Here is a 26,199-nt window from a genome sequence, read left to right as displayed (position 1 = left end):
TGTACATAAAAAATCTATTGACGATTCCTCCTTATATGAAACATTTTTATGTATGACACAAAACCCCAAACAATACACAATGTTAATAACTGTGTATGATGAGTTGATGTGTATTATAGCTTCCTTGAAGTCCTGACAAAGTATGACTATATAGATATGGGTATCTCTTCATAACGTATGAAGATATGAAGATTATATCTCTATATGACACATGCAGTCGCCTCTATATTTGATTTATTTGACAGTATTGCTGGAGATGCGGTTATTGAATGTTTGAAGACCATTGACCTATATCATAGAATATAGTTTGTCTTTATTACACATAGATGTACATGTATATACTTACAATTTTCCAGGAATGACATAAATTTGCATATATAAATGTTATGGTTTTCAAGTTTTAAATTTGTTTTTTTTTTGTTTTTTTTAGCTGGTCTTGAGCATGTAGTGTAGGGAATGTAGGGGCCTCCATGGCTCAGTTGGTTAGTGTGCTAGCGCAGCGTAATGGCACAGGAGCCTCTCACCAATGCAGTCACTGTGAGTTCAAGTCCAGCTCATGCTGGCTTCCTCTCCAGCCGTACGTGGGAAGGTCTCACAGCAACCTGCAGATGGTCGTGGGTTTCCTACGGGCTCTGCCCGGTTTCCTCCCACCATAGTGCTGGCTGCCGACATATAAACGAAATAGTCTTGAGTAACGGCATAAAACACCAGTCAAATAAATATATAAATGAATAAAGTTTGAATGTTATCATTATCACATCGAAAACCTTTCATGACTTCGTGATTTAAATATGTTCTTGCCACGATATGGCTGAAATGCTGCCGATGTGGTGCCATACAGCCACAATCCTTCATTCATTCATTCATAATGTGTGTATACATGTAGGTTTACCACCAATATCGGTGAATTTAAAACACTGAATTCAGCGTGTTTGTCATTTCACTTTAACAACTCATAAGTTATCTGAAGCTGTGAATTTGGCCCAGCAGTCTGTTGTGCTTTTGTTTCAGTTAAATAAATTTTAATAAAAAAAAAAAAAGCTCCATTGAGTACTGATTAATTGATAACCAAATGTGTATTTGGCTATAAAAAAAATTGAAAGATACTTACAAAATCTTGTAAAGCTCGGAATTTGACATGAATTTTTCCAGGTTTTGAAAAGCTTCGAAAATCTGTGTGTACTTCTTGCTATTAAGCCACAAGCCGTTCATTTCACAAAGTTTGGCCTGCCACTGCCTTAATTATACAATCGATCACAGTGAGTGACTGCTATGGATTCTTGATTTCTGATTTCTCGCCTGCCACGGTCTAAGTGTCGTGAGTCTACCATCAGGTGTGATGAACTCGTCTACTGTTGGTTTCATGGGTGTGGGCCAGTCTGATTACAATGAGCCAGGACAGCTGGACAGGGAACGTGTGATGAATGCCTTATAGTATTGTGAGAGTCTCTGCGGAATCCAATCTCTGGTCATTTGCTGCAGAGCTGTCTACAAGCATACCGTCGATCCCGTTACTGGTTCAAGACCTAGTGTCAGTTCACGTGTTGTCTGGCAAAATGCGCAGCATGCACATTTTCTTTAGGTGTCGAAACCAGATTGGACTTGAATTGGACTTCAGAGAATCTGGGATTTTCATACTGAATTAATGCCAAAATTGTGTGACATTGATTGGATGGCAATTGTGCCATATAATCTGTCACATATGCCAAGGGCTTGGGTTAATTAGCCTCCTCTCGAGCCATTTAGTGCTTAGGTAATTGCCAAGATGCTCAGTGACATTGGGATGGATCCGCCTTGAAAACTCCTCCAAATTATAGGCCTGCCGAGTCTTGGCTGTAGGCCTGCTTGTTAGCATCTTTAGCTTCAGGGAAAGCATGATTGAGTTAGTGCGAAGTGGTTCCTCACAAAGGATACCTAATTCCTCATTGTTTCACTCCTACAGTGATAATACACCACACTGATTTTAATACACAATTCTTCTCCAATCAGTTACGTGAGAAGGTCTTTCAGCAACCTGCGGATGGATGTGGGTTCCCCCTAGGCTCTGCCAGGCTTCCTCCCACCATAAAGCTGGTGCCTTAAAGAATGCTCCCACCATGAAGAACACATGGATTTTTCTTGAGTACGGTTAAAAATGCCAAAGGAATAGATACATAAATAAAAATAAAACAGAGTAAATCATGAGTTTTTATGCTATTGTTTGGAGGGGAATCTCCTCCACTTAGACTTGGGATTTAAACCACAAAGAACCCATTCAGATACACATTGTATATGTGTATATACATGGGCATGGATTTATGTACAACTGTTTGGTATGGTGACAAAATCGTTACAATTGAAACCTGATTGATTTGTCTATTCTGGTGGGTGGAAGTGGAGGGGGAGGAGTTTGGTGGCTGTGGAGCAGTTGGTGGTGGTGGCAGTTGCAGGCCAGGTCAAGTTGTTATAGATGTGCATGCCTCATTGTAAGGGCTCATGTGGCACGGGTTCCAACCTAGTCTTGCACCGGAAATTTGTCCATTCCTCGCAGCACTCTTTCTGCCCGTGGGACTTGGTGGCTATAACCGAACGTGTCTGTGCAGTCTTAACTTGTTCTTGTTTTCCACGTACACGTATGTATATTATACACATATTTTATTATTTGATTGGTGTTTTACTCTGAACACAAGAATATTTCACTTATACATCTGCAGCCAGCATTATGGTTGGAGGCAACTGGGAAGATCCTGAGGGATAACCATGACTTTCCGCAGGTTGCTGCCAGAACTTCTGACTTACAAGACTACTTTGTTTTTCATGTACATGTATATGATAGGGTGTGCATATCTGGGAAAATTTGCCTAACTTGCCAGAGGTCAGGAGCTAATTCTACCTCTGACACTCTGGTTTCCTCCACTCATAAAACTGACCACCATTGTACAAGTGAAAACTGATTGAATATATGGCATTGACAACAATCAAATAAATAAATAAATAAATAAACAAACAAATAAATCATTTTCTGGAGATGATAATGAGGCCATTAGTGATGGAGAAGTAGGCTTACATGTGTGAATGGCAAATAGTCCGGGTAATCCCTAGTAATGATAATATTATTTCTTATTCCATATTCTAAATGAGATAGATCTATACCTGTCTGATATATTCACTTATTGAAAGGGAGCCTTGTCATTTCTGATCATCAGAAGGGTAATGCATGTTCGCTGTAAAGTCTACCGGTCAGCTACCTTCTATGTTTATGGCAGGCCTGTTTGTCGAGTGGTCTAGACGGTTGACATAGACTGATGGTGATTTGGTGCCTAACCCTGAGGTTGAAATCCGCAGTGGTCTCAGCCAATTTTTAGCACTAGAGTCTGTGCTATATATGCAGAAAGTGTAATCGTTAATAACGATAATAGCGTTAAGCACAGATTCATACATGACTTGGGTATCTCTTATACATTATGATATGCAGGACTTTTCGTTTTAAATATATCCTTACTCAGCATGTATTGGACTATGTTTTCTAATGTTTATTGGGCTGATGTCGGACATTTTACTGCGCCCTTATTATTTGTATATGTACACCATGTATACATGTAGTTGAAACATTGAAGAAAATTAAAGCTCAAACTTGTAATTCCCTAGAGGCAGCCTCCATGGTCGAGGGATCTTCTTACCAACACGGTCACCGTGAATTCAAGTCCTGCTCATGCTGGCTTCCTCTCTGGCCCTACGTGGGAAACCTGCAACCTGTGGATGGTCATGAGTTTCCCTCGGGCTTGAACCAGTTTCCTCCCACTGTAATGCTGGCTGCTGTTGTGGAATATTCTTGAGCACAATATAAAACACCAATCAAATAAATAAATAAAATCTTACCAACATGGTAACCGTGAGTTCAAGTCCTGCTCATGCTGGCTTCCTCTCTGGCCCTACGTGGGAAACCTGCAACCTGTGGATGGTCATGAGTTTCCCTCGGGCTTGAACCAGTTTCCTCCCACTGTAATGCTGGCTGCTGTTGTGGAATATTCTTGAGCACAATATAAAACACCAATCAAATAAATAAATAAGTAATAATTTCATATACATTTATTCTGACTATATATGTCCAAGACATGGGACTTAATGAGTGGCCAAAGGTGCAAAGTATTGACCTAGCTTACAACAGTGTTTTTCTACTGGAAAATGTAAGTTTCAGCCCAAAAAGTAAGATCTTATGACTTATTTGCCTTTAAAAATTCACACTTTGGAGTAGACAGTTTAGGTTATTTACATGTATCATTAGTAGGCAAGGGTTTCTGGATTAATTTTACCAGGGTCTGTTCTCATCTAGGAGCAGGGAAAGAACTGTACTTGTTTTAGTCATTCAGTGTATTATGTTAAGACATAATGACAAGCGAATGGCTTGGAGAGCTTCTGGCAGCCAAGGGAGTCTACGGCTTTGTGACAGTCTGGTACGTGGCAGTCGAATCGGTTTAATAAGCCGACAGATTGGGGGGGGGGGGGGGGTGTCTTAGCAGTAACACTGTCCGGAGGAAGCTGGGGACGATGGGAGCAATGGGAGAGGTTGTCTATCAACTCTCGACCAAACCGTCAGTGATCAACTGGTGAACAATGAACGCCCGCCGGCCCATTACTGAGTGAGTTCACATTTGCGCAAACAATCTCCGGCCAATTTAGGCCGTCACACACTTGTAATTTCCACTTGGCTCTAACAGTACCGGCGACCCCTATCTGGATGAGCGTCGTCTGCGAGCAGGCCTGCCTGGCAGGTGAAAGAACTAAGGGAAAAGGAATAGAAAAGATTTCCTGGAAACTGTCGACCACGGCGGATGTGGTGGAACGTCCACCAATTTAGCTAAGAAAAAGACTTGGAAATGGTAGACTTTTTAGAGGCATAGGTTAGTATTAAATAAGTGCTTTGAAATTGCGGTGGAGATAGAAATAGCATATTGTTTTTTTGATGCGTTTAGTAGTTCTGTAGATCGCTTTGTCTTTCTGTGTCGCTTTGTGTGAGTCAGTCTGTCAAAATTTTGCATTGTTTTTGTAACATATCTAGAACAATTTAAGCATCTGATCCCAGTTGATCTTAAAAAGTGACATTGTTACCATGCATAAGGAATTTTTATCAAATGCAACTCAGAATGATGCTTTCTGAAAGCTTTAAAGTCTGTGGATGATGAAAGAAATTTGTATGAAAACTTTAACTTTTTGTTGGTATTAGCCATGATACTTTTGGTCCAATTTACTTGTTTTAAAACTGATACTGTATCATTAGCTTGTGCGCAGTTTGGGAGCTCAAAGAATTTGTGGAACTAAAATATCTATAAGCATAGCCTTGTTATATGGTACATGTATATGTCTTGTATAAGTTGGAAAACTTGAATTAGTATTATATGAAGATGACCAATTTATATGTGTAGAATAAAGAGCACAATTTTACAACTAACCTTTATGTACCTTATATGACCATTGGTTAGGCACTAGGGTGTGGTTCCGTGCCTTAAAGGAGCGATCAAATAAAACACCTGATGGGCATGATAAATAGACATTTTCATGAGTTGTACAGGTGCAAACATGTAAAATAGTTTTGTGAATGGTGTAAAACACAAGTGAAATAAATAAATTTCTGTATATACAGTACATATACACAGGAATTTTTCTGTCTGTTTCATAATATTATGGGTAAAAAAATTTTCTCCATGTTGTAAGAATTATGCGGGAGTAAATCCTGTAAGTTTTAACCCGTCGATAGAAGGGTGATAGATCTATGGCCTGTTGGTTGTATGCTTCAAGAGGACAGTTTGTTAGTTGATACAGAGCCTAATTGGAGACGGAAGGCAGAGGACAGGTATTAAGTGGATTCTGAATTTGATCCCGTCTCCGGAGCCCAGACAGATCAAACGGACAGAAATTGTGGGGCTGCTTTTAGCATATAACTATAAATGCTTTAGAGTGTAATCATGTCTCATTGTCCTCCCCACATAATCTCAGTTGTCTTGTCAGGGTCAGAGAACAGTCTGTCTGGGATAAATAATAAATGAGAGGCAATGGGAGAGAATCTCCTGAGGGCATTGTCACCTAGCCGGATGCCCCTTAGGCTCAGAAGGTAGAAAAATTTACCCACTCTTTCCTCCCTGTGCTTAACAAGGGTAATCAATTCCAAATTGATGTGGACCGCTGCAAAGTTCTTCCATCTTCAGTATTTTTTATCTTGGAGTTTGAGGTATCCTTCTGTCTGCAATTGAAACATTTTCCTTTTGTTACCTGTCCTCTTTGTCAATGAGCGGCATCGCGGCTACTGTGCCAATCAGTCTTGTTGGCTGCTTTCATGTTGTACAAAAGTGGTACCTCCATCAAATGGCTGACAGTGTTTGTCAGGCAGAGTTAGAAGGCATCTCTGTCTGTCCAGGTTGAACTTGGTCAACACCTTTAGTGTTCTTTACAGTACATGAAGCACTTATTGGATTTGTAAATTATGCATGGTTTTACAAATGTAACTACAAGGACATGTACTCCACACCATTTGAGTTCCCCCCCCCCCCACAAAAAAAACACAAATACCCAATCTGACAAAGAAATCTAAAAGTTGTCTGTTGTAATTAGTCTGAAGGATACATCAACAATGTTTTTGGCATGTGCTTCTGGAAGTATTAACTGAAAGATCAATCTACAAGGAGTTCTATATAGTGTAAAGTTTGAGAGAATAGAAACAAAAAAAAAAACAGATTAAGAGTTTTTTTTGGTTGTCCGTATTTTAGGAAAAAAAGAACTTAAGAAACTTGATGAATGTCACTGTGTTATATCTGCACCTGCTTCCTGTTAGTCCCATAATTGGAGACCCTGATAGAGTGTCCCTGCATGCTGGTTGTCTGTATTGGCACCACACTGGTTGTGATCACGAACTTAGATGGATCGTGGTGGCGAATGATTTCCGGAATTTGCTGGGGGGCTGGAATTGTATGGAATTTAAATTGGTAGGATGACTGCTGCCAGGATTGACTGGAAACTTGATTCTATAGACAACGGCCAAATTAGTTTTGTCATCAGAATTGTTTGTGAAATGAAGTAGAAACTCTTATGCTATGTTTAAATGAGTGCACTCCATTGGTTTTATGTTGGTGTCATTTGTTTTAGATTAAGTCCACGTCTGAGGGAAATTAAGAATGAAGTATGACTGTCCAGTGAGAGATGAAAATAACCCATGATACCAGAAATGTAGATTTACATGTATTTGTTTATTTATTAGTTTGTGTTTTACACCACACTCATTTCAGTTAACTGATAGCTGTCATGAAGTGTGGAAGCCGGCACAGCACCAGTAGCAAGCATTCTGATATTCTGACGAATTGAGCAGAAGCTGGATTTGATCTCTAGAACTCTTGTGGATCTAATTTGTAGCTGTAGCTGGAGGGATGCACATGTATTTTGATCATTGAGCAAGATCACTTCTCTCCAGAAACATTGTTTTATTGTATTCAATAAATCTCACTTTATAGCACTATGTAAGAGGAAATTGAATCATACTTTTTAGCATAATACATGACCCAGGAGCCTCTTATGAGTGCACTCGCTGTGAGTTCAGCTCATGCTGGCATCCTGTCCGGCCTTAAGTGGGAAGGTCATTGAGCAAACTGCGAATGGTCATGGGTTTTTCCCAGGCTGGGCCCAGTTACATGTACCTCCCACCATAATGCCGGCTGCCGTCGTATAAGTGAAATGTTGTTGCGTATGACGTAAAACTCCAGTCAGATAAATAAAAACAAGTGCATGTAAACGAGGACTAAAGAGTTTAGGAAACTTACTAGGTCCCCTTGTTGTTTGTTTGGAAGGATTCTTTGGGTAAAGATTTCAGGGAACATACTATGGGATCCTCTTTGTGGTTGTATGTGAAGGGTTTCTTTGAGGAAAGAATTTAGGGGACATACATGTACTGGGTCCCCTTGTTGGTTGTATGTGGAAGGTTTCTGCGGGCAAATGGTTTAGGGAACATACTATGGGATCCTCTTGGTGGTTGTTTGTGAAGGGTTTTTCTGAGGAAAGAATTTAGGGGACATGCATGTACTGGGTCCCCTTGCTGGTCGTTTGTGGAAGGTTTCTGCGGGCAAACGGTTTAGGGAACATACTAGGTTCCCTTGTTTGTGTGTAAGAGGTTTCTATGGACAATGAGTTTAGACACCCATGGTTTAACTCTGAAACCCTTCTTAAAAAGGAGATAATTTGTAAATAAAAGTAACGGTCTATCATAAATTTTCAAAAGGTTAGGCATCTGAACTAGAAGAAGCCAGCTGTTACTGTTTTGTAGGTGGTTTTTTGAGGTAAAAGAAATAGATTTATGAAGTTTAGATTAAGAATTTTTTTCTTAAATATCAGTGCTAACTTGGGGAAAGAGTACTACATGTAGTTTTATAAATACTAAAGTGAGAAATATGTACAACATGTATGTGTATAGGTTTCTACAGTGGTATAGGCTGATAAAAAGTTTACAAAAAATTGGGAAAAAAAATAATTTTTTTGTGAACAGTAAATTTGTGGAAAAGGTGAAAAATCGTAATGCTCAATAATGAGAATTGGGAAGCACAAGGCAAATTTATTAATTGCAAGGAGACCTCCATGGCCAAAGTGGTTAGTATGCCAGCACGGTGCAATGGCCGAGGTGCCTCTCACCTATGCGGTCGCTGTATATTCAAGTCCAGTTCCTGCTGGCTTCCTGTCCAGCCCTATGTGGGAAGATGTACCAGCAATCTGGTTTCCCCTGGAGTCTGCCTGGTGTCCTCCCACCATCATGCTGGTTACCTCGTATAGGTGAAATATTCCTGAGTATGGCATAAAACACAAATGAAATAAATAAGTATATGTGTATATTAATTGTAAATTGGTGAAAAAGTACATGTACAAGGATTATAAACAGTAAAATGAATACGAATGTTGATGTTAAATTTGTGAATGAAGGCAGAGTGTATGTACTACATGCATGTAGATGTAGGCTTATAAATGGTAAATCAATTGTAATTTGGGATAAACTTGTAGATCGTCAATAGGATGAGGTCTTCAAGTGTAACCTGCCAGCTGCAGGCCAGGTGCTTGCTGTGACATTTTCTACTTTTCCTTCAAAGGAAGCAAAGTTCAAGCTGAACATTACTTAAGAGGAGACTATCCTGCTTGAACACAAGGGAGCATGCGTGCCCTCCAGGCTGATAGATCTATGGCCTGTTGGCCATATGCTTCAAGAGGACAGTTTGTTAGTTGATACAGAGCCTAATTGGAGACGGAAGGCAGAGGACAGGTATTAAGTGGATTCTGAATTTGATCCCGTCTCCGGAGCCCAGACAGATCAAACGGACAGAAATTGTGGGGCTGCTTTTAGCATATAACTATAAATGGTTTAGAGTGTAATCATGTCTCAATGTTCTCCACACGTAACCTCAATTGTCTTGTCAGGGTCAGAGAACAGTCTGTCTGGGGTAAATAATAAATGAAAGGCAACAGGAGAGAATCTTCTGAGGGCATTGTCACCTAGCCGGAAGACCCTTAGGCTCAGAAGGTAGAAAAATTTACCCACTCTTTCCTCCCTGTGCTTAACAAGGGTAATCAATTCCAAATTGATGTGGACCGCTGCAATTTTTTTCCATCTTCGGTATTTTTTAACTTGGAGTTTGAGGTATCCTTCTGTCTGTAATTGAAACATTTTCCTTTTGTTACCTGTCCTCTTTGTCAATGAGAGGCATCACTGCTACTGTGCCAATCAGTCTTGTGGGCTGCTTTCATGTTGTACAAATGTGGTACCTCCATCAAATGGCTGACAGTGTTTGTCAGGCAGAGTTATAAGGCATCTCTGTCTGTGCATTCTATTGGTTGATACATTGACACCTTGGTACTCTCACCTCTCTTCTGATACTACCTGTAGCCTTAGACTTCACTCAGCTTACCAGGTTGAACTTGTCTAACACCTTTAGTGTTCTTTACAGTACATGAAGCACTTATTGGATTTGTAAATTATGCATGGTTTTACAAATGTAACTACACATAGATGTACTCCACACTCCTCAAAAAGAAATCTAAAAGTTGTCTGTTATAATTAGTCTGAAGGATACATCAACAATGTTTTTGGCATGTGCTTCTGGAAGTATTAACTGAAAGATAAATCTACAAGGAGTTCTATATAGTGTAAAGGGGCCTCCGTGGCTCAGTCGGTTAGCGCGCTAGCGCAGCGTAATGACCCAGGAGCCTCTCACCAATGCGGTCGCTGTGAGTTCAAGTCCAGCTCATGCTGGCTTCCTCTCCGGCCGTAAGTGCGAAGGTCTTCCAGCAAGCTGCGGATGGTCATGGGTTTCCCCCGGGCTGTGCCAGGTTTCCACCCACCATAATGCTGGCCGCCGTCGTATAAGTGAAATATTCTTGAGTACGGCGTAAAACACCAATCAAAAAAAAAAAAAAAAAAAAAAAAAAAAATAGTGTAAAGTTCAAGAGAATAAAAACAAAAAAAAAAAACAGATTAAGAGCTTATTTTGGTTGTCCGTATTTTACGAAAAAAAGAACTTAGGAAACTTGATTAATGTCACTGTGTTATATCTGCACCTGCTCCCTGTTAGTCCCATAATTGGAGACCCTGATAGAGTGTCCCTGCATGCTGGTTGTCTGTATTGGCACCACACTGGTTGTGATCACGAACTTAGATGGATCGTGGTGGCGAATGATTTCCGGAATTTGCTGGGGGGCTGGAATTGTATGGAATTTAAATTGGTAGGATGACTGCTGGCAGGATTCTCTGGAAACTCGATTCTATAGACAATGGCCAAATTAGTTTTGTCATCAGAATTGTTTGTGAAGTAGAAACTCTGGTGCTATGTATTAATGAGTGCACTGCATGGGTTTTATGTTGGTGTCATTTGTTTTAGATTAAGTCCATGTCTGAGGGATATTAAGAATGAAGTATGACTGTCCAGTGAGAGATGAAAATAACCCATGATACTAGAAATGTAGATTTACATGTTTATTTTTTAGTTCGTGTTTTACACCACACTCATTTCAATTAACTGATAGCTGTCATGAAGTGTGGAAGCCGGCACAGCACCAGTGGCAAGCATTCTGACATTCTGACAACCAAACCCGCAGAAGCTGGATTTGATCTCTAGAACTCTTGTGGATCTACTTTGTAGCTGTAGTTGGAGGGATGCACATGTATTTTGATCATTGAGCAAGATCACTTCTCTCCAGAAACATTGTTTATGGTATTCAATAAATCTCACTTCGCACTATGGAAGAGGAAATTGACTCACACTTTTTAGCATAATACATGACTCAGAAGCCTCTTATAGGTGCGGTGGCTGTGAGTTCAAGTTCAGCTCATGCTGGCATCCTGTCCGTCCTTAAGTGGGAAGGTCATTGAGCAAACTGCGAATGTCCATGGGTTTTCCCCAGGCCAGGCCCAGTTTCCTCCCACCAAAATGTGGCCATGTCGCATAAGTAAAGTGTTGTTGAGCACGCCATAAAACTCGAATCAAATAAATCAATAAATACATGTTTCTGTAAACGAGGACCAAAGTGTTTAGGAAACATACTATGTCGCCTTATTGTTTGTGTCGAAGGTTTCTTTAGGTAAAGAGTTTAGGGAACATTCTATAAGATCCTCTTGGTGGTTGTATGTGGAAGGTTTCTATGGACAATGGGTTTAGGGAACATACTAGGCCCTCTTGGTGGTTGTATGTGGAAGGTTTCCATGGACAATGGGTTTAGGGAACGTACTAAATCCTCTTGGTGGTTGTATGTGGAAGGTTTCCATGGACAATGGGTTTAGGGAACGTACTAAATCCTCTTGGTGGTTGTATGTGGAAGGTTTCCATGGACAATGGGTTTAGGGAACGTACTAAATCCTCTTGGTGGTTGTATGTGGAAGGTTTCCATGGACAATGGGTTTAGGGAACATACCAGGTCCCCTTGTTGGTTGTAGATGTATGTGGAAAGTTTCTACAGACAATGGGTTTAGGGAGCCTACTAGATGCCCGTTGCTGGTTGTATGTGAAGGGTTTCTATGGACAATGGGTTTAGGGAACGTACAAGGTCCATTTGTAGGTCGTATGTGAAAGGTTTCTGTGGACAAAGAGTTTAGGGAACCAACTAGGATCCCCTTGTTGGTTGTATGTGGAAGGTTTCTATGGACAATGAGTTTAGGGAACATACTATGTCCCCTTGTTGGTTGTATGAGGAAGGTTTCTGTGGGCAAATGGATAAGGGAACATACTAGATCCCTTTGTTGTTTGTTTGTGGAAATTTTTTAAAGCATGGACAATGTTTTTAGCTAGGGAACGTACCAGGTCCCCTTGTTGGTTGTATTTGGAAGGTTTCTATGGACAATGAGTTTAGGGAACATTCTAGGTCCCCTTGTTGGTTGAATGTGGAAAAGAGTTTTGGCAAAGTTTAGGGAGAACATACTAGTACCGGTTGTATGTGGAAGGTGTCTGTGGAAACCTTTCACAGAAATAACTACAAAGGGAACCATGTACCTACACCCTAAAAACTTTTCGGGTGTTATGGTTGCTTCACTCATGTACTCAAACACAATCAATCAAAAAAAATTGTATAAATATACCAGTCAATCTGTTTTGTTAGAGGTAGAGAAAACACAAAAGTTACATAATGTTATATTGAAAGAGTGCAAAAAGTTAGTCGTGAATATGGTCTTCAATATTTTTTTTTATATTTCTTTAAAGAGAAAAAGACTTCTGAAAATAATTCTTGTATGGTGGGCATTTGGGACTGCCTTTTGGTATATATAGTCTTTGTTTAATAACATTGTAAATGAGGATGTAACACATGTTTAATAAATGTATTAGCACTAGAATTTCGTCTTTCCAGCTAACAAATCTGTTCAGGTCGGATTTTGATTATATTTATATGTTTAGTATTATCATAATTTAGATTAAATGCATACCTTTGGATATAAACAACAAATTTACATTCAAATATATTTATTAGACAAGCATCACATCCTTATTTAGACCATTATTATTCAACAACGATAAGTACCAGAAGGTGATCCCAAAGGCCCGCCACACAAAAATATTTTCAAATACCTTTTCTCCTGAAAAAAAAAAACATCGGAAGAAATATTAAAGACCACATCTGCAAATAAATATTGATGCCCTTTCATCTGATTTTGGCATCATTTTTATGTTTTCTTCACCTTTAAAAAGAGAGCAACATCCTTAGACCTGTTAAATGTTTCATCTAAGGCTCCTGTTATGTATGTATGGGTTGAAAACAAACAGTTAACCTTATAGAAACAGAACATATGTGGCTGAAAGATTAGAGCATCCTGAAGAGCCTGAGACCTTTGGCCACTTCTTACAGGTAGTCAGATCATGTCTATACAACTGTAACATTGACACCTTTGGGACCTTAATTTCTGGGTTTTACCTAACATAAGAGGATAGTACTGAGCCCGAGTAATGGTCAATCTGGCAGCAGCACACGGTGGGCAGGATGTTGTCTTCTACAGGACTCAGAGGAGACAGCATTAAAATATATGTATCACCATCAAGACTAGCTGGCCTCCATTAATTTTTGTCTGGCTTGTTGCAAGTACACGTAGACATCCATAATCATGTACACTGTATAATACCTCAAGTGGCACCTGCCCATAGGTTAGGTTAGTGAAAAAAGACAGCATGTTTACAGTGTTGTTTGACTGGAATGTCATGCTTAAGACACCAGACATGACACACCCTTACAATCACATGAACAAGCATATGCAAGGTATTGAGTCTGACTCACCAATATGGTATCCAGGCCAACATATTTATAGAGTTGCGCTGTGAGTTCAAGTCCTGCTCATGCTGGCTTCCTCTCTCCGGCCGTAAGTGGGAAGGTCTGCCAGCAACCTGCGGATGGTCGTGGGTTTCCCCCGGCCTGTACCCGGCTTCCTCCCACCATAATGCTGGCCGCCGTCATATAAGTGAAATATTCTTGAGTACGGCGTAAAACACTAATCAAATAAATAAATAAATTATAGAGTTGACATGCACATACAGTCATGTTATATTAAAACTGGCTGATGGAGCAAGTAAAGCTAGACCCAGGGGAAAAGCCTGACAGGAAAAAAGTTGTGAAATTGTCATAGTGTGAGTTAGTACCCTACTGATGATTTCACATGTGAACAGGTTCACCAGATAATGAATTCACAATATCATCATGATTAACCAGTTGATGTCGTGTGTAAAATTGTCAACATGCACAGTACATCTAATAAATCAGTTAAATCTACTGACTGTTTTTTTATTCTGACTTTTTCAATTCTAAATGACGAAGTTAAACCCCAGGCACTCACTCACTCCCTCTATTCTAAATGGGCTTTTTCACAGATAAAATAAACTTCTAGTCAGCTGTTGCTCAAAGTAGAGAAAAATCAATGAAATTTTATGTCATCACATGCAAATATGTTAATTTGCAAATTACAGATCTGTGAGTGTAATTACAAGTAATGTTACCCACCAGAGAATGCTGGCAATTTTTTTTGGATGAATTAAGACCTTTCTAATAATAACGAAAATAAATCAATATTTTAGGCAACTTGAAGCTTCAAGAAATGAACTTCTAATTGGGGGAGCAGTCAGGTGAAAATCTAGAAATTTGTAATTGTCTTCACATTGTTAATTTTTCATGTGTTTGTTAGAAAAAAAAAGCAGTGCAAGTTTAATGTATCTTCAGAATAATGGATATATAAAGAACAGGCAGAAACCTGTCATCAGGTATGATTGGTGAGGTTCTGAAATTAACCTGAATTGTGGATTTTCTTTTTGACAGATCAAATAAAATTCTCGTTCAAAATGGAGATAAATCGTGATTTTAATGTTGCATTATGCGTGAAGTAGGAACCTCTAAAAAAATGGTCTTGTTAAAAAGCCATTATTATTAATTGTGCGAGTAAAACATGACGTGTTTTTGATGGCTAAATGATGCGGCATCTGGCATGTTTGTTTCTTCCGCACTTGTCCACTTTCACTTGCAATTAGTTTTAAATCCATCAGACTTCAGAGCTGGAGTATTGATCCGTATACAAAGTGAAGTAATGTATAATTGTATGAAACATTTGACACTGTGCTGATCAATCCCCCAGGTGGTGATCAATTATGCTGAAAATGTGATGCAGAAAATCTGAAGGATCTGCCGTAGTAGTTTAATATTTGTGACGTGCCTTTTGGGATCTTCCTCTAGAAATCAGATTTCACAACGTATAGAAGAACTTGAGTACTTGCTGTACAGCAAGATGCAGCTGCTGTGATTCTTAATCGTGTAATTATTTGTTTACATGTACATGCATGTTCATTACAATACATATGTATTACTTTTCAAGCATTTTGCCTTCAATTTTTTAGTCTTAAACATTTACGTCAAATATTATCTTCATTCACCTCACACCATTTAATGTATGATATGTCATAAAGTTTTTATGTGTTTTCCTCCAAAATTCCAATTTTATTACAAAATACAACGTTTTGACCTACGTACACATGTAAGTGATCAGAACGTTGGATTTTGTAATAAAATTTTTGGATTTTTTTCAAACTGCAACCCTCTGATCGGCTAAAAAGCAGCATTTTTTGGTAAAATTTCTTAGTAATCACAGTTTGCATCACATTCCTTGAAAAATCACTTACATCAAGAAAAAATATGATAACTTAATTCGTCATTTTTCTACAAATTTTTATTTATATTAACCCAAAACGGATCATATCAAAAACTTCAAAAATGGTACGGCCTTGTTTGCTGCCTTGCTTGGTGCTCAGCATTGAAGGGTTAAAGCAGGGAAGCAGGAGTGGTTCGGGCCTGTTGTGAGTATAATGGGACTGGGCGGGGTGTCATGTCTGGTATCTTCGGCATGATACCTCAGTGACAGCAGCATGAGCTCGCTCAGCTACCAGAAGACAGTCCACACGCCTAATGAGTACGACATTAAACCCCAAGCATACCTGTGTACATGTGCATATAGTGTACAGGTACAGCTTGATGAAAACCATCTTCTGAATACATTTATATGAAAAGAATACCTTACATTTAATTTGATACAATTTTATCATGCTTTGTTACATGTATTTGAAATTTTTGCCAGGAATAATCTAAAATAAACAAATATCACAAGCGAAATGGCCTCTTGTTTCGACGTGCTAGTCATCATGCACTACAACAGGTGTGAGCTCAAAGCCAGTCTTTGACAGGGAATTTGTCGTTACCTCAGCTGTCAGTGCTTCAGGTGTGCCAATAAGTTCACCACAGCTCTCGTATTGCTGTTTGTACAGTAAAGTTGTTCATTGGAAATCCATTTATCCGCCACCAATATTTTGTGTATCTCAACATCATATGTATTAAAGTTCGCTAGTAACTTGCTAAAGGTCTTTGATTTACCTTGAACACTCCGGTTTCCATCACGGATAAAACTAACTGCCAATGGAGAAGTGAAAAAGTTGTGAATTTGGCGATGAACAAATACAGAAGACCTTCCCACGTATGGCTGGAGAGGAAGGCAGCATGAGTCATTGCGCTGTGCTGGCGTCCTAAACCGCCAAAAATATTCTTGGGTACGGCGTAAAACTTTTGTATCAGGACAATAATATACGTGTACATGTAAAATGGGACATGTTGAAAAGAGTTTTAAGCATTAAAACTGTGGAGGGGGTCCATGGCTAGGGAGGGAGTCCTTGGCTGGGGAGGGGGTGCGTGGCTGTGGAGGGGGGTCCATGGCTGGGGATGGAGTCTGTGGCTGGGGAGGGAGCCCTTGGCTGGGGAGGGGGTGCGTGGCTGTGGAAGAGACCCTTGACTGGGGAGGGAGTCCTTGGCTGGGGAGGGGGTGTGTGGCTGGGCCGGGAGTCCTTGGCTGGGGAGGAGGAGCGTGGCTGTGGAGGGGATCCATGGCTGGGGAGGGAGTCCTTGGCTGGGGAGGGGGTGCGTGGCTGTGGAGGGAGTCCTTGGCTGGGGAGGGGGTGTGTGGCCCTTGGCTGGGGAGGGAGTCCTTGGCTGGGGAGGGGGTGCGTGGCTGTGGAGGGAGTCCTTGGCTGGGGAGGGAGTCCTTGGCTGGGGAGGGGGGGGAGTGGCTGGGTGGGGAGTCCTTGGCTAGGGAGGGGGTGCGTGGCTGGGGAGGGAGTCCTTGGCTAGGGAAGGGTGCGTGGCTGTGGAGGGAGTCCTTGGCTGGGGAGGGAGTCCTTGGCTGGGGAGGGGGTGCGTGGCTGGGGAGGGGGTGCGTGGCTGTGGTGGGGGTCCATGGCTGAGGAGGGAGTCCGTGGCTGAGTGAAAGTTTACTCCTGGCACTGTGGTTTCCTTCACCTAGTATATTTATTTATTTGATTGATACAAAAGTTTTACGCCGTACCCAAGAATATTTCACTCTTACCTGAAACCTGGGGAAATCACCCAGAATAAACATCAAATTTAATTTTAATTATAGCAGCTTTTGTTTTTTTTTTTCTTTTGTTTTGGGATTTGGGAGTTGGAGTCATATTGAATCAAGGCCACACTGATTTTAAATTGTTGTTCTACTGGCAGAATAAATATTTATTTATTTATTTATTTGATTTGTGTTTTACCCCATACTCAAGAATGTTTCACTTATATGACGGCGACCAGCATTGTGGTGGGAGGAAACCCAGTAAAAACCCACGACCATCAGCAGGTTGTTGGCAGACCTTCCCTTGTACGGCCGGAGAGGAAGCCTGCCTGAGCTGGACTTGAACTCACATGCGACTGCATTGGAGTAATGACCCAGAGGCTCCTGGGTCATCATGCTGCGCTAGCACGCTAACCAACTGAGTCACCGAGGCCCCCGGCAGAATGAATATAAATTTGTTATAATTTCATCGGAGGGTGTAACAACAAAAACTTGACAATCATCTAATTTGTGTAATATATGAACTGCCCCAGCAATTGTTTTGGTTTAATTAAGATATTTGCATGATCACAGAGCCTTGAAAAACAGGAAATTAATTAAAACCTCATGATCGACAAAAATGAAATGGTGGATTTTCAGCCGGATTTTTGTTCCAGTTTTTGATATCTTAGTGTTGGCTGGCTTATAAATCACAAAATATAATTATTATTGTCTGTTATAGGACTACATTTAAGAATGAGTTCAAAGCCATGTGAAGCATACTGTACTCTACAGATGTACATCTCCAGCAGGATCTTGTCAGAACTTTAGTGCAGCTGTTATTGATCAATATTGGTTTATTTATTGATTAGCGGCACAGATTGAGTGGACACGTACGTTCGCTAGGTAAACTTTGCCTACCGTTGATCTATTTGTGATCCGCTACAGCTGTGACAGTAGTGTCAACCCACGGCCACAGCTGCCCAACCCACCTCCACACTCCTGATATGTCACCTATCAGTAGGGGCATGTAATCAAATTTTAAAAGCTTCGCCATTAAAACCCATTAAAATTTTTTTTGTCATGGTGCATATTCGTTATTTAAGAAATCTAATACTTCCAGTCTTTCTGTAGTGTATCTACTAAGTGTCAAAATATTTTGAGTTTGTTGATGTGGCAGTGATAAGAGTGAAATCCAGTGTGACAGAACAGGATTTGTTTTCACTCCCGTGTCTCATTGATTGGAATGAAACGTTGATCAGCCACGTCATCACGAGAGACTTAATTCCTCCATTGATCAGACTGGGATTCAGAAAAATTCAACACTTTTTTGGTTTTAAATTGGCAACCACAGGATTTACCCGGTAATTCCTAATATATTGCGTGGTTTTAAATCAATGGGACTTAACTGGTGTGACAGATTGAAAGTGAATTCAATGATTTGCAATTTTCACTCTCAGATGTGTTCTTAATATTTCTGACATGTATATCTTGATCATGATGGATGAAATTTTACGAATATAGAGGATTTGTTTGCCATCTCTCGCTACCTTGTCACACCTGCTGGGTGGAACATTTGCAGGGACTGCAGCTCTTTTTTTGTTTTATGCTCGCACTGTATAACTTTATCTTTTTCGAAATGTGAACGTGTTAAATTGTGTCTTAAAATAAATCATTTTTATTGTATAAATTGACTTAGTTACATACATGTGCATTTGATAAATTAACATATTCTTATATTGTTATCATTATGGTCTGTCAGACTCATACATGTATGTAAAGACAGTAATTAGTGCCTTTTGCTGCAAGATCATTAGCATTCACGATATATGTGGGAACATTTTTCAAGTGTAATCTCTCATTGCATGAAGTTAATCTGTTGGGATCTGTTACACTAGTTGATAAATCCTCCATACAGGTAGCTCAGCTCAGTGACACAGTAAAATGCTCTGACAGTTGGACTGATTATATCATGATTTAATGTTAACAGCGTTTAATATGTTTGATGTGTTGAAAGGTGACACTTAATAACCTTATTAAGTAATTCATAAAAAAAAAATGTTAGTTCTGATCTCTTCTTGTTCGGATAGTTAATGTATCTAATTTTTTGTCCATTTGCATGACAATTAAGTTACTTACTTTGCCTGATTCTTAGAAAAAGTGTTTTTGTGGACGATACATGCAGGAAAATATTTTACTGAAAAATGTCATGCAGTTTCAGCACCGAAAGTAATATTTTTCATTAGCCTCTAAAAATGTTTAATGTGGTGTGCAAATTTTTAAGTCATATACAGTATATTGATAGGAGTCTGTAAAATCTGTTACGGCCAGGTAATATAATCACAAAGATCTATGATGATTTTATATACTTACATATATGTAGGTAACATATGTAGGTGACTGTGTTAATTAATTGACTCAGAATAGATTACTGATTTGGTTGCTAATTTTATTCCGCACAGGTTTAAGATCTTAATAAGCAGTGACTACAACCAACTGCATATTAAATGCTTCTCGGTAGTTGATTTAATCTTACTGATAATCTGATCAATCAATTACTACACGTGTCTTATTTCCTAGTTAGTACTGAAGCCTTAAATTACACTGCAACCCATTTGAGTCGTTACTGTAATTGGCCTTAGCTCATCATTTTTCAGGTGACACATTTTGCTTGATTCTAGCTGATTGATTCATCCAGCTTTAGATTACCAAGGGCCACTTAGAGAGTTTTTGTCAATTCAGATTTGATTAATGTCTTAACTGAAAAGCTTAAGTGTTGGCATCAAAAGTATCAATTTAAAGGCTTTACAGTACATATGTACATTTTTCTTTGCATACCCGCCCCCAAGTTTGCGAAAAAATTGTACTGAAGGCCTCACATGCTGTAATTGGGAAGGTCTGTCAGCATCCTGCGGATAGTCGTGGGCTCTGCACAGTTTCCACCCACCATTATGCTGGCTGTCGTCCAGTGAAATATCGCTTAGTAAAAGTGAAATATTCTTGAGTACGGTGTAAAAAATCCAGTCAAATAATAAATAAATAAATAAATAAGCCACCCGACCCAAGCCATTATACTGATATGGGTCGACCAGTCGTTGCACTATCCCCTTAATGCTGAACTCCAAGCGAGGAAGTTACAAGTTCCTCTTTTAAGATCTTAGGTGTGACCCAACTCAGGATTGACCCTGGATCCACCACTCACGAGGTGGACATTCTACCAACTGAGCTATCGGGGCCGGTAGAAATCTCTATGCTTTATGTTGAGAGTAAGGGACAGTAGGAAGCACATATCTTGAATTCACAGATATATGATCTCATTGGTTGTTAATGCATCAATGGGTCAATCCTGGATCAAGTCACACGTATGACCTTAAATGAGGAAGTTGTAACTTCCTCACTTTGCGTTCAGTATGAAGGGGATAGTACAATGACTGGTTGACCCGTATCAGTAAAAGGCTCGGGCAGGCTGGCTTACTTGCCTTCCATAAGACGTCTCAATGAAGCAGCATTAGTTAAAAGCAGAATTTACACTAGGCCAGTGGCCACTATCATAAACAATGTATTTATGGCATTACACAACTGTCAATGAAAAGTAGGTTTTAAACCTTATGATTATCACCCTCATGTAAAATTGAGCACATGTATTTGTGAGTTTGCGTATACTGTATATGGCTTAAAAACAATCAACCAAACAGAAATAAGTGCTTGAAATTTTCTTCATATAGCGAGGGTGTTAGATATTAGCTAGGACGTCAGCAGACATTTCTTTGAGGCAGCTGAATTTTGTGAAAATCCCCTGGGGTCCATTTAATGGTGACAAATTTCCCATGTTTAGCTGCAGCCTGGATCAGTGTCATGATGCATCGTCATTGTGCGTGCTCCGGCATTACAACCCCAATCCTTTAGGTGCGTCTTCACATGATGTTTTTCACCATTGCAGCGCGGCTGGAGACAAGGGACATCTGTTCAATGTGTAAGCCTGAGTCAGTCCCCAGGCATATTGTTTACTTGCTGCAGTTTCCCTAAATTCATGCTGGCAGGCAACCTGCATTATCTGCCAGCTTCAAAAGTCAAGGTATGCATCATTCAGCATTTTTTCCCCTGTTTTTCTTCTTTCCCCGAGACAAGGCCGCACTGATACAAAATGTCCTGTTAGAGGAAGAAAAGAAGTAGTTGGGAATCCAGTCCAAAAATATGCAATGTCAAGCTTTAAAAAGAAACCCCCAAATACCCAGGCAGATGTAATTTTTATTCCACTCTGGTGTCCTCCATTGTTCTCCATCCAATGGGTCTAAGAGTTGATGTGTCAAAACAAACATTCGTACACCAGCGGTCAACCAAGGTCAACTTCCCATGTGAACATGTACCTCCAAATACATGAATGTGTAGTTCCTAACCGCCACAGACTTCCCATGTGAACATGTACCTCCAAATACATTAATGTGTAGTTCCTAACTGCCACAAACTTCCCATGTGAACATGTACCTCCAAATACATTAATGTGTAGTTCCTAACTGCCACAAACTTCCCATGTGAACATGTACCTCCAAATACATTAATGTGTAGTTTCTAACTGCCACAAACTTCCCATGTGTACTTTTGACTGAGAAGAGCTTGTCCCAGGTTTTGATGATTTCCTTATGTATACTGGAACATATCAATTTTCTTAGGTAGAATACCCATTTCACATGCTAGATCAAAAGGGTTCTAGACTTTTGGTTGTGATCAGACTCCTTGGTTGTGAGCGGATCTCGGTTGTGTCCGACTGAAGCCTCCTAGAGCTTACACTTTTGTCCCTAGCCACAAAAGTCGATTTTGAAATCCATTTGAAGCCCTTTTGAAGTCCCCAATAAAATATGTACACGTACCATTAGAGTTCAGCAGATTTCTTCATGAGGATGACTTCCAATAGTAGAGTGCTGGGCAAGTCATTTGAGCAATGTTAACCATCGATGTGACAGCCTTCTGAAATCTGCAGGCTCTCTTTAAAAAAAAGAAGGCAAGTGAAGCATTGAAAGGACACGGACAGAAGTGAAGTGTAATGACTAGTGGCTATGACTTTTATGGCTATATTAAAGAAGTCCGTGTCAAGTTCTTTTTGTAGGTGATCCGTAATACATGTATTTAATTAGCATTGTGCACAAGAGGTGCATAGTGCAAGTTGATCTGGTGTCAGCATACTGTTCCCGGTGGTGTCCTCAGCATGATATTCCAGTGAGATAGCATCATAAGGAAATTGGCATTGAGATAGGTCTTCTACAGGAAAACACCATTCCGGTGTACATGTATACAGTACAGTGGATATATAGCGTTTGTTGGGAATAATATTGATATAAAATCTTAACCCTCAAACAAATTGGGATTTTAAATCAACATTTTACACTGTCAAATATCAAAGGGCTCAACCCCAGATAAATGTATATAACTTCAGAGTCTACTATCACATCGGATCTTGATATTTCATGTCCAAGAAGTCAGTTATATTGTCAGCTTGTATCAGGTGGGATATACCCTTGAACATGTGGGATATTGCCATTGAACATGTAGGATGTTTCCATTGAACATGTGGGATATTGCCATTGAACATGTAGGATGTTGCCATTCAACATGTGAGATATTGCCATTGAACATGTGGGATATTGCTGGTGAACATATGGGATATTGCCAATGAACATGTGGATATTGCCATTTTATGTGAGGGACATATTGCCACTGAACATGTGAGATATTGCCACTGAACATGTGAGATATTGCCGTTGAACATGTGGGATATTGCCGTTGAACATGTGGGATATTGCCATTTAGTGTGAGGGACATAAGGCCATTCAACATGTGAGATAAATTAATTGCCAATCAACAAATCAGATATTACCATTCGACATGTCAGATATGCCATTCAACCTGTCAGATATCACCATTCAACATGTCAGATGTTATTAGTTTATTGTAAAGTGTTTTTTACATTATGGAATGGTATTGTGGAAGTCCTGTTGTGTTGAAAATCTGTATTTCAGAAGACGCCAAACAAATAACAACCGAAGAGCCACACTTACAGGTGTAGCTGCCCTGTAATGGAGGAAGTTTTTGGTCTCCCTATTCTTGTTGGGTAGTCTGCTCTTGTCACTTGAATATCCCTAAGTCACTTTTGATCTTTGCAATAGTATTTGGCAAAATTTGAAAATCAACCAATAAAGAAATTTATTACTGACCTCAACTTTTCAACTTCATCTGTTTTTGCAGAAATATGGGGAAAAAACAATAATACACACTGCAGCGCCCCCAAATGGTTTAGCATACAAAGTTATCTCCCTTAATTGCTACCGTATAATATAAAAATAACATGGCTCTCCGGGATCCAATATCACTCCCAAGTACAGGACGGTCACGTGGTACTATATGACTGATTTCATTGGACCACATTTATAGCTATGTAATAATTCCATATGTTGCCATTCAACATGTGAGATATTGCCAGACATTACCACTGAACATGTCAGATATTGCCAGACATTACCGCTCAACATGTCAGATATTGCCAGACATTACCGCTCAACATGTCAGATATTGCCAGACATTACCTCTCAACATGTCAGATATTCCCAGATATTGCCATTCACCATGTCAGATATTGCCAGGCATTACAGCTCACCATGTCAGATATTGCCAGATATTGCCATTCACCATGTCAGATATTGCCAGACATTGCCAGATATTGCCATTCACCATGCCAGATATTGCCAGATATTACTGTTCAACTTGTCAGATATTACCAGACATTACTGTTCAACATGTCAGATATTATCAGACATTACCGCTCAACATGTCAGATATTGCCAGACATTACCTCTCAACATGTCAGATATTCCCAGATATTGCCATTCACCATGTCAGATATTGCCAGGCATTACAGCTCACCATGTCAAGATATTGCCAGACATTACTGCTCAAGATGTCAGATATTACCAGAAATTATTGCTCAACATGTCAGATATTGCCATTCACCATGTCAGACATTGCCAGATATTGCCATTCACCATGTCAGATATTGCCAGACATTACCACTCAAGATGTCAGATATTACCAGAAATTACTGCTCAACATGTCAGATATTGCCATTCACCATGTCAGACATTGCCAGATATTGCCATTCACCATGTCAGATATTGCCAGACATTACTGCTCAGCTTGTCAGATATTGCCAGACATTACCACTGACCATGTCAGATATTGCCAGACATTACCGCTTCAGATGTCAGATATTGCCAGATATTGCCATTCACCATGTCAGATATTGCCAGACATTACTGCTCAGCATGTCAGATATTGCCAGACATTACTGCTCAAGATGTCAGATATTACCAGACATTACTGCTCAAGATGTCAGATATTACCAGACATTACTGCTCAAGATGTCAGATATTGCCATTCACCATGTCAAATATTGCCAGACATTGCCAGATATTGCCATTCACTATGTCAGATATTGCCAGACATTACTGCTCAAGATGTCAGATATTGCCAGACATTACCGCTGAACATGTCAGGTATTATTATTCAACCTACATGTACGTGTAGTCATCCAACATGTGATCTAGCTGGCATATGTGCATATATGTACTGGTATGTACTGGCGTATGGTGGCTGGACAATAGTTGTTCAGAATTATAATGCTAAGGCCATTCAAGCCATGGTTATTTATTTATTTTGTTTGATTGGTGTTTTACACCGTACTCAAGAATATTTCACTTATATTTATTTATTTGATTGGTGCTTCACGCCTTACTCAAGAATATTTCACTTATACGACAGCGGCCAGCATTATGGTGGGTAGAAACCAGGCAGAGCCCAGGGGAAACCCATGACCATCCGCAGGTTGCTGCCAGACCTTCTTTAAGCCATGGTGATAAGCTGTATGTACATACATGTATACATTATGTGACCACATTACCAGTTATAGCTGACTCATACATGTATACTGTACATGCATGGTCTGTATATACATGTAGATGTATTCTTCTCTAGCTATCTTGATCTTGCCACAGTATGGATGAAGAATTGCTGATGTGGCACTAAGCCATAATCATTCATTCATCCCTACCTTGATCAAATCTAACATGGAAATGGGATGTCGCCTTCCTGTTGGATAGGGAACCTTTCAGAGAGTAAGGGGAGAATCAGTCCGCTGTCACAGCACTCAGCCGATTGGACATATTGCCTAATTCCCCGTTTCTTTACCAACATAAAGCCAGGTGTAAAAAAGCTGGGCCCATGTTAACAGTATCAAACCTCATAAGACTTATGTCAAAAATTCAAACACAGCTACATTAATTATAATGTTTTCTCTCAAGGAAATTCAAAATTTGTAGACCGGCCCGGATAGCACAGTTGGTAGAGTGTCCGCTTCGGGACCGGTAGATCCAGGATCAATCCTTGGTCGAGTCACACCTAAGACTTTAAAAGAGGAAGTTGTAACTTCCTCGCTTGGCGTTCAGCATGAAGGGGATAGTGCAACGACTGGTTGACCCGTATCAGTATAATGGCTCGGGCGGGGCGTCTTACTTGCCTTCGGTAAGTCGTCTCAGTGATGCAGCACTAAATAAAAGAGCGGTGGAAATCCGTCCTGCAACAAGGAGGCACATTACACGTGCATGCACCCTAATGATTCCTTCGTCGTCATATGACTGAAAAATTGTTGAGTACGACGTTAAACCCCAAGCACTCACTCACTCACTCAAAATTTGTACACCGATTCGATCTTTACTGCAGAACAATGTACCAACCACAGTTTCCTTAGCACTTGCTGTGTATGTCTTTTAAGTCTTAAGTTGCTTTTTAAATAATGTTCTGTGTGTTATCTCTCACAA

At 39.9% G+C, this 26,199-nt stretch overlaps 2 protein-coding genes across 2 annotated transcripts in view; both read right to left on the bottom strand.

The window, feature by feature from the left end:
* Positions 1-16,401, bottom strand: part of LOC135477784 (uncharacterized) — a 36,658-nt gene extending 20,257 nt beyond the window's left edge. Inside the window, exon 1 of the mRNA XM_064757985.1 lies at positions 16,381-16,401. Coding sequence (XP_064614055.1) covers positions 16,381-16,401 — 21 coding nt within the window. The remainder of the gene's footprint in view (positions 1-16,380) is intronic.
* A 232-nt stretch (positions 16,402-16,633) lies between these two features.
* Positions 16,634-18,392, bottom strand: LOC135477781 (uncharacterized). The gene is made up of 3 exons (XM_064757984.1): positions 18,328-18,392; positions 17,363-17,369; positions 16,634-17,236 (listed from the first exon to the last, which is right to left on the bottom strand). The coding sequence occupies exons 1-3, from the start codon at positions 18,390-18,392 to the stop codon at positions 16,634-16,636; spliced, it is 675 nt and encodes a 224-aa protein (XP_064614054.1).
* Between the last annotated feature and the right edge of the window lie 7,807 nt (positions 18,393-26,199).

The sequence above is a fragment of the Liolophura sinensis genome, chromosome 11 (assembly GCF_032854445.1).
Source record: "Liolophura sinensis isolate JHLJ2023 chromosome 11, CUHK_Ljap_v2, whole genome shotgun sequence".
Taxonomy (NCBI): domain Eukaryota; kingdom Metazoa; phylum Mollusca; class Polyplacophora; order Chitonida; family Chitonidae; genus Liolophura; species Liolophura sinensis.
Note: the sequence above shows the minus strand (reverse complement) of the source record. Positions and strands in the feature narration are given on the sequence as shown.